This window comes from Myripristis murdjan, chromosome 8, assembly GCF_902150065.1.
Source record: "Myripristis murdjan chromosome 8, fMyrMur1.1, whole genome shotgun sequence".
In the NCBI taxonomy this organism is placed as follows: Eukaryota; Metazoa; Chordata; class Actinopteri; order Holocentriformes; family Holocentridae; genus Myripristis; species Myripristis murdjan.
The window spans coordinates 10927244-10945756 of NC_043987.1; the positions used below are offsets into that span (position 1 = coordinate 10927244).

The following is an 18513-nucleotide window of genomic DNA, read 5'->3' on the forward strand; positions in this document are numbered from 1 at the left end:
AAAATAAATTACACAAAACCTCAATAGCGCTGACTGCTTTTTCCCTCCAATCTAATGGCATCCAGCGCAACACAACAGAAGGTGTGGGAAAGTAGTCAGGAAGGAGAAGCAAGTCAGGGCAGAGTGCCAGCATGTGAAATTACAGCCATTGATCTCAGGTGCTGGGGAATGCATTTCTACTGTGTTTGGATGCATTATTAAGCAGGTACGCCACAACAGGTGGGCATCAGGCGGGCAAGCACAGCTCTACAGGACCAAGACGATACAGGGATTGGGATGAAAGCCACTGGCGTCTGTTTATATGAGATTAGTATCTTCAACGTCGTGGATTGTTGTGCTGTCACGCCTGGCGCGGTGACTTGCACAACAAACAGTCATTTCATCCAAACCCTATTATTATTTCATGCACACCATGGCTAACAACATTATAAATTCAACAGCTGTTACAACCTCTTTTATCACCATTGAAATAATTCAATATGTTGGCAGGCTGAACTCATGGCATCCACAGGAAACGTTAATTTCAAGAGAATGGAATGGCTACAAAACAACACGGTGCCTCGAGTGCCCACTCAAGTTGGGGTTTTGTGTGCATGCAGAGGGAGGAGGAGAGGGGAGGAGTGTAGGGAGTGGCAGAGGTGAAGCAGGGGAGAGAGGTATGTTTCCAAGGAGCACAGAGGCGTGGAGGATGCTCTGCTTAAAGCATATGGCTCTGAGACTTGTTTGTGTGGGAAGCAGTGAGTAATAAATTCATAATGAGACAGACTTTTGGACATTTTGCAATGCTGGGAAATTTAGTCCAGGATCCCAAAAGCATAGATGATGTCCAGCTTCATCTCGGGTTCCCTGGTACATGGAGGCTACCGATTTCAAATAGTGGACTGTGGAAATTAAAATCCACTTGACTTTTCCCCCCCTGTTATCAATAATTACAATGTTTGTGCAAGAGTTATAGGTTTGGCAATTACTTCATGGGAAAGTGTATAATTAATGTCCTTTTGCAAAGTGTTGGAGAGCACTGCAGTCTATTACAATATGTACACTTACATAACCACAAAACATTTACCAGATGGTTGATACTGCAAGGAGAAAAGCTTCCATTTAAGTTGTTTACTCTGTTTTCTTGCTCTACAAGTTGGGGGGGCACAGTTCACGACTTCATATTGCATAACTTCCAGTTAAATGTCAGTTGTTGTAGCCATCCGACTCTGTAAAATGCAGAGCCTGCCTGTTCCGATTGTGCTCAAAGACTCGTGAAGATGAAGGCATTTCTTTGTGTATGCTGTTGTTGCTGCATTCCACACAAGCTTTTCAGAGAGAACGGATGAAGGAATCAATGCCCTCAAGAATTTAAAAAATGTTTATTTTCCTGTAAATTTTCTTTTGTTGAATATTTACAGCGACACTGAAGGAAAAACATAGTCTGATGTCTGCACATTATACCTATCTTCTTGGTGTTGACCACTGAGTATATTGATATAGATCAGTGGTGTTAACCCTTGTCATATATTATTGCCTTTATGACTTCATTCATCACCTCTCCTGGTTCACCCTGAATGCAAGAACATAAGCAGCCTTACGGCAACAGTTACACAAAACCCAGACAGTTACATCACCTTAAATCCACTTTCTATCTCATTCTACTTTCATGCCATGTTAAAAGCATACAGCTTACAAGAAATTATTTTCACTTGCTCTTTTTGAAGTCATTTTCCAAAATCTGTAAGGGTCATTTTTTTTGTTTTTGAAAATACCATAGGCAGGGATTAGCTCATTTAAAGATTGCACACAGTGTAAAGCAATTTCTTTGTCATATTACTGTATCACTTAAGAGCAGTGTAATCCAGAAGAAAGGTTCAGGGGACAATCAGGCAGTGCTGGATGGGGATTGAATAAGAGGGAGTGATGTCAAATACTTTGACTCTTTATTTAATGGACTATGCTTAACATGCTTAACATGGTACCTACAGCACCTTTGCTACATCACCTTAATGGGCTGACCTCTAAAATAACATAATGATCCTAGATAATGAAATAAATATCATTATAGAGGTGATGATGTGATGATTATGCAAGAAGCTGTGGGGGCTTACAGACTAGATATAATGGGAAATGTCTGAGAGCCCATGGTTCAGTTTAATGCCATCAAATGTACTTTTTGGTTACTTAATCATTTCCATCCCTTAATGATATTGTGTGGTACAGAACATTGCGCCTGGTCTAAAATTATGCATCTGGTATAGCCCTCCGATGAGGCCCTTTGTCCTGACAACAGTTCAGTCAGTCAGTGTTAATATCTGTCCAGCACAAAGCCATGCATGGCACCCGAAGCTATAAACAATCTGATTTCAGGGTCATGGAGAGAGGAAAGTCATTTCTCAACACGTAGTTCCCCAAGGAACTGTCTGTAATAATCCTCTGTTACATGTAGACTTTGGTCCCTTGTGCTTTATGCTTTTCTTTAGTTCATCTTTTCCCAAAAAAAAAAAAAAAAAAAATCAATTTTATTCTGAGAGCCGAAATGTTTTCATTACTTATTCAAAATGTTTTCATCTTATTTTCAACATTGACTGAATTAATAAGGGCTGAGTGGGCAACAAAAAAAGTAATATTGTCCTTACTGAATAATAGATACAGCAAAACGCTTGGGGACAGATTAAATCATTTTAGAAACTGAATTATTGAGATGATTATAGCAGAGTGATATGGATCACTGGAAACACAGAAGACTATTCAATTTCATTTTTTTTTTTTAATTCGGAACTGCAACAAAGTCGCTTTGAAGAAAAAGGGAAAATACGAAGTAGTACTGTAGTGGCAGTGTTTGACCTCTATGCTCTAGTTTAGTGATCATCATCAAATAAACATGAAATGCTGAAGAGCTTCCTGTCAGCTGAATGTGCCATAACAAAGTCCACTGAGATTAAGTTATACTCAGAATTGTTTGAAATGTACCGTGTAGGTAATTAGTGTTTGGGCTTGGGTTAATCATAGGGTTGGGGTTGTTGATAGAAATGGAGCTAATGTAAAGATCAGGTTTACATGGCCTGTAGATGTGCCGAATAGGAAGTGAATCACTGCTAAACATCTACTTTAATTCATCTGATAGTTGAGTATGAACATGGGTTTATCCAAAGAAAGTGTAAGAAATGCCTGCTGAAAAAAAAGGACAGGAAATGCAGTATTCGTTTTCAGATGAGCAGAACTGACACACAAGAGACAGAATTGAGTTGAACAGAGTGCAAACGGCACTTATCCACTGATGAGTGAGCTGCTCGCTGGGGTGACACTGAGCTGAGGACGGCGCTGTCCTTGGTGCTGATCTCTGCCAACTCGCCCGATCACAAAATGCTGCAACTTCTGATCTGCATCCCCTCTCTTCGAGTTTCCTTCGTGAACAAAACAAACACATCTGACTCTCCTGGCGCCCTCCCCACGCAAGCAGTCGTCTACACAGTCTACAAATGCGCGTTTTCCAGATGAATAATACACAGCGAGAAATGACAAATAGTCGAATTGATAAAAGATTTAACATCTGGGAGCCTGAAAGCAAAAAAAGGGGTTTCATCTTTTGAATGTGACGCTGCTCTTAGAGCCGATTAAACAGGGAAAGTAAGATTCCCTCCCCTCTGGTTGTGATGCAGTGAAGCCGCTCTGCGCAGAACCGGGCTCGGTGTATAAAAACGGCTGCGCTCCACAGACGGATTACAACAGGGGTGCAGCTCCGTGGGACGGGAGTCACTCGCACCACATCGCTGTGGCTTATAAACCAAAACAACAGAGCAAAACAAAAGGAACAAAACCCAAGACAGACGCCAACATGCAGGCTACCAAGAACGGAATCTCTTGGAGACTTTTTCTATTTTCTTACTTGTTTTTGGAGAGTTCAGCTCAAGAGTTTGGCGGACAGACGCAGTTCATTTGCACGTCCGTACCCAAGGATATGGACATATGCGCGGCCACCTTGCAGAACAGTGTACCGGGAGAGGATTTGAAGACCACCGTTATGCAGCTAAGGGAGACGGTTTTGCAGCAGAAAGAGACGATAATGAACCAAAAAGAGACTATCCGGGAACTGACCTCAAAGTTAGCTCGGTGTGAGAGCCAGAGTGGGGCCGAGCCTGGGGACGCACGGCCCGGAGGCAGGAGAAAAGAGGCTGGGACCAAAAACACAATGGGGGATGTATCGCGGGGCCCCACTGACACTTTGACGCAACTATCACAGACTTTACAATCTCTGAAACAGAGATTAGAAAATCTCGAGGTAGGCTAGTGCTTCCTAAAAAAAAAAAAAAAAAAAAAAAAAAAAAAAAACATTTTGAGCTCTTTTGGTGATCCAGATTCTATTGTAATGCTTAATTATTCCGTTTCAGCTCAGGTCTTAAATTCCCACATTAATTGTCCCCGTCATTATTTATTCTCTGGGTTAGGGAATGTCTGTCTCTGCCCTGTAATTACTCCACATTAATCCTCAATCTTATAGTGTCGCGGTGAAAACAGACCATACTAGGGATAAATTTAGCTGCTTGTCCACGTCGCTTCATTACACTGCAATAAGCTTTGAAGAAGTTAATCTGGCATTATCCCCACTCAGTCTCGGGACCTTATGATCTGTTAAAAAAGTGCGGTCTTTACTTTGAGCTAAATTCCTCTCTTTTGCCCCCCAACAGCAGTTCAGCAGAAATAACAACTCAGTGCAGGCAAACAGCCTGAAAGACCTGCTCCAAAGTAAAATCGACGACTTGGAGAAGCAGGTGTTGTCCCGAGTGAACAGCATAGAGGAGGGGAAGCCCGGGCTCCGGAATGAGACCGAGCAGCGTGGGAGAGTGGAGTCTACTCTCACATCCCTGCACCAGAGGATCACTGACCTGGAGAAAGGTAGAGACTGTCGACAAAGCGCTCATTTTGGCGCAAAAATGTGACCAAAACCGTAAGGACAAAGTATGACTGATTATTTTCCCATCCCATGCAACGCTGAAGACTGATTACTATCAAAACGAGATATCACATCACCAATACTATAAGCCCTAGTGTTACAAAAGACTTTGCGGGAGGGAGTAAAATCCGACGAAAAGCTGCATAGCTTTGCATATCCTTTGGGCATTAAGGGTTTTATGACTTCAACAGCCGATTTACGTTTTATTCATCCGCAAGAAGGTGGTGCAGCCTATCATGCTCCGCTGTTTCCCTGCTCTAATTCATGCAGATCAAACCTTTATATGCAGTAAACGACCCGTCTCTCCACTTGCTCCGTGAGCCCTAATTGGAAAGGCGCAAACTTTGCCGGGATCCTATATCGACGCTCGTAGATGCGCCCCTGGTTTGGGATGTCTCTGGAATATTGATATCTCCCTCTTCTAATAGCACATTTAATACATTACAGTAAAATATAGAGAAGGAGCGGTGGAAGGGGGAAAAAAACAAGAGAGCTGAGGAGCGTTGTTACTGTGCCGTCACTACTCTTGTGATATGCTCATCATAGATTAAAACAAATCTGGAGCGTCATGATTTGTTGTGTAACATAATTCCTCAGTAAATCCCCAGGGCTTGCGTGCTGGGAATGTTATATCGTTAAAAAAAAATAATAATATGTAGCTTGATAAGGCAAATTAGATGGAGTTGGTGCTCTCAGAGATAAATACAATTATTTCAATGCATTCTCCAAACGCGGCGCTTGTCTGGAACCTCAAATTTTCAATTTCTCTCCATACAGGACAAAGACAAAACAGGCCTTTGGATAAATTCCAGCTCACGTTCCCGTTGAGAACCAACTACATGTATGCAAAAGTGAAGAAGAGTCTGCCTGAGATGTACGCCCTCACCGTGTGCATGTGGCTCAAGTCCAACGCCTCTCCAGGAGTGGGCACGCCTTTCTCCTATGCAGTTCCCGGTCAGGCCAACGAGCTGGTCCTCATAGAGTGGGGCAACAACCCGATGGAGATACTGATAAATGACAAGGTTTGGCTGCATCTTTCTCTTGCTTCTCTACTTGTTATAACCATAGCCAAACCGATTTGTTGTTATGGAGACATATCTGTGTTTTGAACTTTGAAGTGGCTATGATCAGTGTGTCCCAGTGATAACCAGTAGCCTAACTTAGTGCAGGCCTCAACCTTTTTATGTTAATTAGTATTCATACAAATCTACTGCAGCAAAGATGTATGTCATGTCTCTGTGTGACAAACTCAACTTTCAAACCCCTACAAGGTTGCAAAGCTGCCTTTCCTGATCAATGATGGCAAATGGCATCATATCTGTGTGACCTGGACCACTCGTGATGGTGTTTGGGAGGCTTTCCAGGATGGAGTCATGAGGGGCAGCGGAGAGAACCTGGCTCCATATCATCCAATCAAACCACAGGGCATGCTGATCCTGGGTCAAGAGCAGGTACACCCACATCTGATTGGTGCATCTGAGGAGCTCTCCTTTCAGAACTACAAAAGCAACAAACCCTATTTAGCCTGAGATGTACGCCCTCACCGTACATCTCAGGTACGGTGAGGGCGTACCTGGGGATTTACTTCAAAGATTTGTCAGAAATAATTTTTAAAACTATCCTCCACTATAATTGAGACTAATTTTTTTTTTCCAACTAAGGCCTCATCCAGAATCTTAGTGAACTGAGAAACTGTTTATGCCTTACTCAAAATGAACAGTCAAAAAATAATTAACATCATTCAAGGGATCCTTTTGTTCTTCTTTCTTAAAAGCCTCAGAGAAAATTAATTATTTAATGGGCAAATTAACCAGAGGTTAAATTGAGGTAAATGGTTTTCTATAGGCTTGTGTATACCTTAATTAAATCCATATGTTTTTGCCACAGGATACGCTTGGAGGAGGATTTGATGCCACACAAGCTTTTGTTGGGGACCTGGCAAATTTTCACATCTGGGATCGGAAACTATCCATCGGGGAGATATACAACCTAGCAACGTGCAGCAGCAAAGCCCAAGTGGGCAATGTTTTTTCCTGGCTGGAGACAAGCATTGATATTTACGGAGGGGCCTCGAAGTGGACATTTGAAGCTTGTCGCCAGCTCAACTGAATTGCAGGGAAGTGAAAAGCCAATGCGTTTGTAAAAGCCACTGTTGTTACAGCGTCAGTAAACTAATTTGAAAGATCAGGATGCTTTTTGTTTCAGTGAATGGCATCTGGATTTATTATAGATATTTGAATACATCATTTGTGGACACTTAATAGATTTTTACCAGATTTTCATGCGGGATAGGTTACTGGAAGTGGACACTTTGGCATCCTGTGGTGTTTGAAAGCACACCGGGCTTGTTTCTGATTTTATTTGAGAATGATGATGATGAGGATGATGCCACAGCACAGAGCAGACAGCACTCTCAGAGACCACAATGTCAGGCCAGCATCGGAGGTAGAGGACCATATAGTTTTTAGTGGGCAGACGACACACAGCTCAGCAGACGACTGATTTCTTCGAATTTCTTTTCGTTTTCCTGACTGCCTGGAATTTTCACTGTGACGATTGAAAAGGTGGACTTGATAAAGGAATGTATACTTCAACAGCGTCTCAACCAGAGATGGCTTTCTTTCTGTCACTATTCTTTCTCTGTCACCACCTGCTTGACGTGATTTTGTGTAAAGAATGATATATATTTATTGCCAACATACAAGCCTGAGTGCCTTGGGCTGTTGAAAAAAAAAAAAAACTCAGCACATTCATTATGATTTGCAGAGTGTTTGTGTGTTTGCGTTGACTTTCTTGTAAATTAATTTCAAAAGAGGTGTTTCTTGTAACACTGGATTCAGTTGGATTAGAGTATCTATCGTAAAATGCAATTCGTTGATGACAATGGCGCATTTTGCAGGTGTTTGTACTTTAATGGGAATGTTATCTGTACAGTAAAAGCATGACTTAACTTCTGTAAATGCTGCGTCAGCATCGATGAACTTTGCTTTTACTATCCTACTTTTGGGTTGAGATTTTATACTGTATTGTTATATGCTCAAAGCATGGCAACACCGACAGATGAAAAAGTTCTAATTTTTGTAATAAAATTGTGATACCTGAATCATATACAGGTGTGCATATGTATATGTGTATGTGTGTGTGTGTGTGTGTGTGTTTCTGACTTGCACAGAGAGAGAATGTATGTGCTCAAAAGTCAAGTCTCTCCACGTTACCCTTTATTTTATTCAGTTAAAATTTCGGCACCTTTGGGATTTCAGATCTGTGTGGTGCCTGTGGTGAACCAGGGTCACTGCTGTAATAGCAATATCTTTACAGCTGGGATTTGAACCTGTGGCCTTGTGATCAGCGCACAACTGAGAGTGAAGAAAGTGAACTCTGCCCCAGTCTTCGGAGAAAGCTTCCAGTCTTTAATGAGGAACCAATCTCCAGGTGGTGGAGATCAAGACGACTTCTCAAGATGGAGATTGTGGGCACCAGGGTCAACCGCAAAAACTGGAATCAGTTCTGTTTGGCGCTGCACAGACTCCTAAATAAAGTTATGCACATAAACGCAAAGTGCACCCACACACTCTAAAGCATACACAGACAAATAAAGGCCTAGTGCTGCTTTCAACAAAAGGTTGATGCTGAGGTCATAAATTTCAATTCCCGCAGATGATTCTTAGCTGTCACTGCTCACAATAGAGTACGAACTCCTCTGCAGGGTCTGAAGGTGCTATCTCTTTTGTCAGCAAGGCGGTACAGATCCCAGACAGGTCTTGTCCCACCAAGCCACTGAGGGTGCTGGGGGTGAGGATGGGTTACCGTTTGTTACCTCTGTGGTACAGAGACATCTGCACATCAATATAGGCTTTTCCACTGAGACCAGACCGGCTTCAGCCAGTGTCAATCTCACAGCCATTATAGAGAGCTAAAGAGGACACGTTTAGCGTTGGGTTTCAGCGCTAATTCCTTGTGTGGAGAACCAAAAGGCTCAAAAACACACCTACACAACCACACATAAAATTAGCTATGTATGCACACACACCCCAATACACACACACACACACACACACACACACACACAAGTACAATCTCTTCTTGAGTGGTCACTGGAGAAATTGACTCACACTCCCTTACCCACATCCACCTGGCCTTTTTGACCTACAGATCATTTGTGTCCAGATCAGGTCTTGTTTTTTTCTTGACCTAAATCTTTCCCCAGATCTTATAAGGTGTATTTCTGGCATGGCCAGACAATAGGGAGCCTTCTGATCTCTCCCTGGCTTTGGACAAGTCCTAATTGGTTTGTGTCTGCACTCAGATTCAAATTAGTTCAGAGGAAGGGTCATTTACCAGGTGATCTTTCCACCACATCTAGCAGTCTGCATAAGACATGACCTGTATTCATCATATCCAGCTGATTTTTTTTTTAAAACCTCTACTGGGGAGAATTGAATATGTTATTGTCCTTGACATGACACGAGGCACAGAATAGCACTGGGCTATTTTAATGAAGTGGTAGTGACTGCTAGGTCCCGACGATGCGGATAACAAGCCCGGGTCATTGGGAAAACCACATATTTACTGCATTGTCAAACAGATTCAATGCAATCACCTATGTTTCACATTGTTGACCTCCTTCCACCGATCCTGAGTAATTGCTGCTTAAAATACAGATCAACACACCCACCCATCATTGCTGTATTCCACAACAGAGCTGGAAGTTGCAGCAGAGCATGAACCTCGACTTCCATGCTTTACATCTCCACTTACGCTGCACACTGACAAGCAGTCCAATTCACGATGAACTCACAAAAGGATGTCTGGTGGAGAACCACACATGCTTATTAAAGAAAAAGAATTCACATCTGTGAGGGGCAGAGATAACAAAAATGAAGTGATTAAAGCAAGGGATGCAATAACACCGATACACGTATCACTGCAGTAACTGGCATTAGTGGTCCACGTACCGATACGTGATTGACACGCACACACAACGCTGCCCGTAGTATTCTATAATATTTCTGTAGGTAATCTGCCACTACTGCCTCCACAACAGAGCATTCGCCTGGCTGTAGCTAACACAGAGGTTTTCCTCGGCTTGTGCCTTCCTGGAAGCATTGTGCTGAATATGGTATACTGTGTGCCAGAACTGAAGTCAAATTATACATTTCTACTGTTGTGGTCATTACTTTGAGCAAAATCTACTTGGCTTGTTCAGGTTTTACAAAACATTACAGGAGTTGCCATGGCAATTTATTCACCTACATGTGTTTGTATGTGAAGCCAGTTAACTTACCCTACAATTCAAATACATTGCCTCGGAATGCATTTAATTTGATTGTAATTTGCATATGGATAACAAGTTTCATGTGGCTGACTACAGACTAATGTAACCCTTCAATATAATACCAACCTTGTATATAATACCAACAACAACAACAACAACAACAACAATAACAATAATAATCATCATCATCATCATGATCTGGTACCAGATCAGTTCTTGGTATTGGCCGATACCCAAATCCCAGGTGTTTTAATTGGATCGGAATTGAAAACAAAAAGTGGATGGGTCCATCAAATCCCATCCAGTGCTGCTCTGAAACAGGCATGTTTCAACATTTGTTGTCACTTATTATTCAAATTATAAAATTCAGTGAGTTTGTGGTTTGCCATCACGAGTGTATTGCAGTTCTCCAAACTGCTCTGATGGCTACTTTTGTCACATGTCAGGATGGACAGACCAGCTTGGCTTATTAAGTGACCTTGCCTTCTGTGCTCGGAAAAGACTGTGGGGAGGCTTCCCTCCCTCTCTCTCTCTCTCTCTCTCTCTCTCTCTCTCTCTCTCTCTCTCGCTTTCTCGTTCCTGCCATTACCAACCTGCTAGGTTTGCTTAATGAGCTTTGTCAGGCCAACACATGGACTGTCCCACCAAGTGGCTGATGAAAAATGCATGACCATGGAACAGGAGAAAAAACAAAAGCACTATGTGGGACACAGGATGGGTGTGATTGAAATAACACAACTTTTCTACTGAAAATGAATATGATGTATGAGGGTTTCTCAAAAATAGAATAGAGCACTTGGGAGAGAGTAAATGCATTGTTAGAGAATAGACACACTTGTGATGGCAGAAAAAGAGATATTATCTGCACAAATAGGAAAGATGGGACATTATCACAAAGAGATTGTAGATGTAAGATATCATATCCAGCTTCATTGTAACATTCCCCCAAGCTATTAGCACTCTTATATGTGATGACATTGCTTTCAAAGCAAAGTGAGAGCTTCCCAAGACACCTTTTTTTGTTGGCAGGAGTGCGGGAGAGGAACATGTGACAAAGTCCTGGGCTTGACTCCAAACCTGGCTGTTATGAATACATGGCATGAACCTTCGCCCACTGAGCCCAGGATGCCCCTTGTTTAATAAAGTACAAGCAGCAAAGCCAATACCACGTAAAGACCTCATGAAAGGCCCCGCTACCCAATTCAGGTCCAATTTTCAGCTAAAACAGACGATGCATCTCAGTTCACCACTTGAATCTCATTATGCTGTGCTGTAGCTTTGTTTAGACGCATTACATATGCACCAAATTCATAACTGCATAAAATGAACTGACCATTTTAATTCATCTGTAATTACCATTTTTTTTTTATAAATGAAGAAAAGAACATTTAAACATTTATACACATTTTTCAGAGGCCAAAGCTGAGGTCTCTTTGAGCTTTTTTTTTTCCTTTTGCTTTAAAACATGCTGTGGAAGCGCCCGGTGGTTTGTTGGCAGTGAGACAAGAAGAGTTTGGCTTGGATGGTGAAACAGAATATACATGAGACACACATCCATATTTGCCCTTAATCTCAGAGCCATCCCGATGGCTGTCAGGCTGGTGCTCAACGCTCCATGCCACTGAATGAATAATTGATTTCCTTCGGGCATGGGAAATTCCCTTCCAGAGTCGCACCCGACGAGCCAGCCGCCTAGTCAGTCAACTTCACTCCAGCCCACCCGCCTCTGTCAAGTTTAAGCACAAAAGTTCTTGTTGCAAAAACAAAACTGTATTACTATATTTTTTATGCATCCTTTAAATCTGTGCCAGATGATTCAGCACCTAATTACTTCTCGGGGGGGAGATAACTTTTGGCTGGATCAAGTATGAAAACTATTGCAGTTTTGTACATATTTTTTTACACAAGTATCACGGACTCTACAGTATACACGTGTACACCTGGGATACGTAAGTCACACTTACAGCTTGACAGACAGTATAGTGTCTGCTGCGGATCGAAGGTGTTTGTTAAATGTGAATGCCGAGTCGATACCTAGAACTTCTCAATAGCTCAAGCACACAGAACTCATCTTCACAGCTTGCAATGAAGTTTGAAAGCTGTACATTTGATATCCATAGTAAGGTCAGACACACAGCTGTTCCTTATCCCAGCTGATTCAAACATCTTTATAACCTGCTGTGGTGGCTGGTAGCAAGAAAAACCTGCAGACTCTTGGACCCCCATGGCCCTGATTGGACACCACTGTCCTAGGTGGCTGGTTTGTCCCACTGCTCTTGGTTTTTGCAATGTGTTTAGTATTTATCCCATTTTTCTTTGGTAAAGTTGCTGCTCGTTTTGTGTTGTGTATCCCACTCCACTGGCTCGGAGATATCCTGTAGGCCTTACAAAATATGATGACTTGGGATATAGATTTGTAGCCTTAGCCCAACATTAAGCCTTCACTGAGGACAGCATGGCAATCATCCAAAATTGTTGAGCCTTATTTTTGTCATAGACAGTGGGTTTTGACACTTAAAAATACAGAAATCATACACAGCATATTGTATGCAGACTGATACTATTAAAAATCTGAGACTGAATAAAACTGCATAGGCACATTTAAAGGACTGCCCCAATGTTTTGTGCAAAATATTCTTCTTCCGACCTATCCAGACTGAGAAAAGATATTCAACACCATTTTCACCTCTGTACGTCCAGTGGTTCAGTTCCTATGGGTAGCATTTTGTGTTACCTTAGCATAAAGATTTTAAAGTCTAAGGGAGTTATTAACCTAGCTCTGTCAAAGTGAAAAAATAAACCTTACAGCAATGAAGGAAGAAAGATGTGTATTTCAGATACACACATGATATACTGTGTAAATGAGACAGCTTTAGATTTGCTGTAAGGTTTTTTTTTTTTTTTTTTTTTCCACTTTGACAGAGCCAGGCTAATGACTCCCACAAACTTCAAGTCACGCAACTTTGACTTTCAAGCCGAGCCGATTCCACTTAATTTATCATAATTTATCATACATCATTAATTTATCAGTTTATCATAGAAACTTCTTATTTTGCTTATTACACGTGGTTAATAATGATTGGGTGCAAATATTTTATTTAAAATAAAATATTTAATAACATGATTATTTGTTTTTTCCACTTTCCCTCCAAAATATCTTGGGGGCCGGATGAGATGTGCCTCTGAGCCGGATTTGGCCTGCGGGGCGGATCTTTGACATCTCTGATCTAAACTAAGGTGGATGCAATGATTAGGCAATGACAATATGAAAAACAATCAAACATAAATCAACAGTTGAAATGTGTTGATGAGTAAGCAGTAATATAGGAATAGGTGATTATATGAGCACCCAGAAGTCAAAGCTGGACCAATAACCAATAACCAAGCACCCACAATTACAGGACTTGATTGGTGTAAGATATGAATCAGCAATGAGATAGGCAATAAAGTCGTGATTGTATAACTGGGAACACTGCGTTAAAAAAAAAAAAAAAAAAAATACTGAGTAACTCAATTGTTAGTAGATGCATATGGCAAGGCTGAGTCACTGAATATAGGGAGCCATAATGCAATATTGATGTGTTGTGTAAGGTGTTATGTGGTTGAATGGGTATGGTGGACTGTGTGTGGGAGAGGATGGCATCACGTCTGTGACAGAAGCAGCAGAGGTGGGTCTGGAGGCCGGCTGTCCCTGAGGACTCTCATTGAGTCAGGGCACAGATGGGTGCTAGTGGTCCAGCTCAGCAAGGCCACCAAACTGGATGGAGAGAGTGGACGAGTGAGTAACTGTGAGCTTTTTCTCCAGGCACATGCCGGCTTCTCTGGGAGCTGTAGTCAGCCCGGTATTCAGCTGCAGATTCACAAGCATGCATCGTGGTGTTGTGTGTGTGTCTTTGCAGAGTCTCTCTTTTCTCTGTCTGGCCTGTGGAAATAGTGCTGATCAAGGCAAGCTGTTGTTAAGAGTCATTTAGCACGTGTGTCGTGAGTGTACAGTGCATGAAATCCAGGAAGTCACAGTGTTCAAGCTGTTTTGCTGTCTTCTGCCAGCTTGGTGTGTGTGTGTGGGGGGGGCGGTATTGTTTTCTACACGATGTTGGGAAGAAGCTTTTAACATGCTGTATGCATAAAAGATGTGCAACAACAATGGGAAACTCAGAATAATTTCCTAAGCATTTTGGTATTGAATATGACTTTGCACATGTCATGAAAAGATGATGAAATGTGATTAAACATACTAAAATATTTTTTTCTTGCCCTTGATTTAGCCTATTACAATATGGTCTTGCTTTCAATGTTTTTTGTATTCTCATTTACATTAATGCATAATACATAGGCCTACAGTAACTGGGTTAAGATGAAGATTGGTTAGTAATGGGATGGCTGAGAGTTCAGGAAGGGGTGGGGGATCTTTTATTGTTTCAAGTGCATCATTTTGAAACATACATTACTGATAAAACTAGCGAATGAATGTGTTTAAAAAATGGTGTGTGTGTTCAGGCAAAAGAAAAACTAATTCCCATAGATCTCAAGAGGATTTCATCGCGAAATTGCCTCATCATCCTCTGGAACATAAATGTGTTTGAGTGGTTTAGCACTGAGGTCATGTCTCCTCTGGCTGAGGTCACACAGTTATTACCCGCATCTCCTTTTCTATATGGCCTAACCAGACTGTTCAGTATAAAAAGAGTATTCACAGTAAAAAATTTGATTTAGACGTTAAGGGTAAGAGGTCACCACTGAGTGTGTGTGCTCTGTAGCACACACACGATTTACCAGACTTACCTTGGGAAATGTGCACATTTACTGTGAGTAAACACATTTTCCATGGCACAGAAATCTTTGATTCACCCACACATGAATAGCAGTTAGTTTACCTTCGGAAAGCAGTCAAAAAACAATTGTGCTGTAATTACAGCCAGCACAGATTTTTTTGGTCATTGTAGCAGATTATTTGTTGGTTGTTCATCTTATCTTTGTAATAAAATTGAAGTAAAATCTTTGCACACAATAACTCACCCATTACATATCATATGGCATTGTGGCACCTTAAATTCATGAGCTCATCAACTTTCCTGAGTTTAAGCCCATATTGAAGGAAACACCATTAATATTTTAGGAAACCTGATGTGAATTATTTGTGCAGTACATGCACGGTCCAAATGGAGCGTGCAATAACTCAGTATAGAAAGTTTCCAACACCTCTATTTTTCAGTCATTCTGTGATTATTACTTTACCTTAGATTTCATACCATAAATTCTTTCTTTTGCAGTAACTATATACAGCCTAAGTTTACTCGCTTTTTTCCCACACGCCAGCAACACATTACAAGTATGATATATTACATATATTTAATCCCGAGGACCTCACCTTGTGTAAGACAAGGTACTTTTGCCTCTTAGTTACTTTTGCCTCTTTCAGCTTAAAGCCTACCAACCAGTTTCATGCACTTTCACACAATCAACCTGAATGAAAGGAGGGAAATGCTCATTACAGGGATTCTGAATGCTAAACACTTGCACCCACACACAGCATTCATTTCACAAAAGGTTTTCGGTCAGTGCGTCTCCTGGGAGCACAGCTTGTCTGGTCTAAAGGATGACAAAGCAGATAAATGGTGCGTTCCAACACCCTTGCTGGCAGCCTCCCTCCCGTGGCACTGTGCCACCCTCTGCAGCTCAGAGCTTGTTGCCTCCGTACACTGATCTATGGTAAAAAATGTGCAGATTTCCGTGTCATGGTCAGATTGAGGTTAGGATTAGGAGTGGAGCAGGGCCTTCATCAGTGCTCAAGGGCAACGCTTGCTTGTGGCTCTCAGAAGCACCTGGGATGCTGCGTCTCCCGCAGGACCCCAGCACTGAACTATAACAATGAAAAGGAATTGCATTTTGGTCTATTTTGTGCAACTATTAACTGCATTGTGCGGTGTAATTCCCCTATTTTACTAGAAGGTGGACTGTATAATATCTATAGATTTTGCTTACTGTTGCAGGGTGAATCAAAACATTTCCATTCCATGTAACTTTGACGCCTCATTCACATCCTATTGGAGGAAAGGAAAGAACAGGATCTCATCACATTGCTGCAGTTTGGAAGTGTTTCATGTGTACAACTTGCTCGCCCAGATTCAATACAAGTTTTGTGCATGAATTTAAAATCAAGCAAGAACAAACTGCTGCAGATTTACTTTCTTTTCATAGCTGATTGTGTTACTGTGAATCTTGCTAATTTAAAGTTTTATTATCTTGGACTGCCAAGCTTGGTGGATTCACTGCAGTGTTTGCTAGTTATGTTGACACACTGTTTAAAATGCCAAGAGGGAGATATCAGAGCCGGCAAAAAAAAAAAGAAAAAAAGAAAGAAAAAAAATCCCACACATCCTTCTTGTAATTGCCACTAGGAAGTTAATGTGAATAGTTTTCCCAGTTTGTAACTTTTCCCAATTTACAGTAAATCCAACATGACAAGAACGCCACATAATTCTGTCTTCCTCATCATCCATCTTCCTCCCTTGCCTTCTTTCCCTCTCTGAACTGCCCCTCTCTGTTTCTCTCCTTTTGCTTTACTTTCTCCCTCTCTCCCTCACCTCACCTGGCTCGCTCTCCCTCTTGGCAGCCTGCCACCACTACGTTCTACAGCTTATGACAGAAGCCGGCACAACAGGAATATTTTTCAAGAAGTTGCCACAATCTCTGTACCCTGCGGGAACGAAGCCCAGGGCTGTGTTTCATAATCAGGTCAATCAAAAACTGAGCCGGCCGCACAACAGTCCACCCCCTACCTTCACCCAGCAGACCCCAGGTAGAGTCCAGCACAGAGGCCTGCTTTCTGTTTGTGTGTGCGCATTTTGTGTGTGTGTGCACGCGCGTGTGTGTGTGTGTGTGTGTGTGTGTGCATACAAACAGTGGGGTGGCTGAGGAAAGCAAGTACGGGAGGCAGGTGTTCTCACCTAACTTGACAAGAGCAGGTGTGCTATGAGGCAGCAAACTCAAAATCAATTGTATTTGAAAAGATGGAATTTGACAGTAAACTTACGCATACGGCTGAAAATTGGCTGTGACACCCAAATATAATTACGGCTAAACTGAATAAAACAAAAGTTAACTATAAAATGAACTAGTTGTGGATCAGATTATTTGAAAAGAACTCATACAGAGTTAAGATTTCAGCAGTGAGTCACATTCATTTGTGCTGTACCACCATGTGTTACTGTGTATGTGTGTGTGTGTCCATCTGTCTGTCTGCCACTGCAGTATTTATGCAGGCAAAAGAGAGCACACAAAACTAATGAAAAGATAGCTCTGATGAACAGATGAAATTTCCGTCAAGGTAAACTTGCCTCTGTCCTCAGTTAGGCCGAGTAGATAGTATTCACTGAGCATTAAAAGTTTGAATATAATTACTTGCAAAACAACTAAAAGGTCATGTTTTCTTGTACATGCAAATGCGTAGCCTGTCTTTAGTCCTAGTCTGTCTTTTGTGTTCAAGTTTTCATTCTGAATGCAAAAAAAATATACATTTATGGCTGACAAAAAGAATGACTGAAGAAAAATGGAATGACATTTAAGTCAAGGATGGACACGAGTCTCTGAACTAAACATCCAACAGCGGATTGTTTATCAAAATGTGACCACAGCCCTGAAAGACCATTACACACAGTAAAAATGGTCTCTTTAATATCTTCATCAAGGAGGTGAAACCTGCAGCACAGGGTTTTGTAGCCCCCCTGTGCACCTGTCTCTTAGCAGGATAACTCAGTAAAATTCAAGAAGGATTTGCAGAAAACTTCACGGGAATGTTGCTCATGGGACGGCAAACAAGTGATTACCTTTCAGGTCAATCTGCCAGAAGAGGGCATGGAAATGGGCGTGGTCACCAGTGGCATCCATGTAACATCATGAAACTTGGTGGGATATTAGTCATGACTGGAGGTGTTCACCACCCACTGATTGGCTGAAAGGGGTGTGTCCTATGACAGCAGCGTTACCCAAAAGGGGTGTGGCTTAGCCCAAAAAACTTCCAATAATAATAATAAGTTCCAGCTGTGACCTTACTGGAAGTCGACGTTCTACTGAATGCCTTCTTGTTTAGGATTTTACTTATTTCTACATCTATGTTTCTGTATTGTTTTGATTTTGTTGCTGCATTGCACATTTGAGTTTTTTTATATATAATAGTTTAAATCCTGTTAATAAAGAGCATACTCTTTATACTGTTATTTACTGTTTATCTGCATACTGTGCATACTGTCTGTACTGTTTGTGACTTTATTGCCACTTATTGCTATTTTATCTTTTTTGTTGT

The 18513-nt window shown here is 41.6% G+C and overlaps 1 protein-coding gene across 1 annotated transcript; it reads left to right on the forward strand.

Annotated features, from left to right (window-relative positions):
* Positions 1-3724: 3724 nt before the first annotated feature.
* On the forward strand, positions 3725-8044 carry nptx1l (neuronal pentraxin 1 like). Its single transcript, XM_030058982.1, has 5 exons — positions 3725-4264; positions 4671-4878; positions 5714-5958; positions 6208-6387; positions 6824-8044. The coding sequence occupies exons 1-5, from the start codon at positions 3821-3823 to the stop codon at positions 7043-7045; spliced, it is 1299 nt and encodes a 432-aa protein (XP_029914842.1). The 5' UTR covers positions 3725-3820; the 3' UTR covers positions 7046-8044.
* The last annotated feature ends 10469 nt before the right edge of the window (positions 8045-18513 follow it).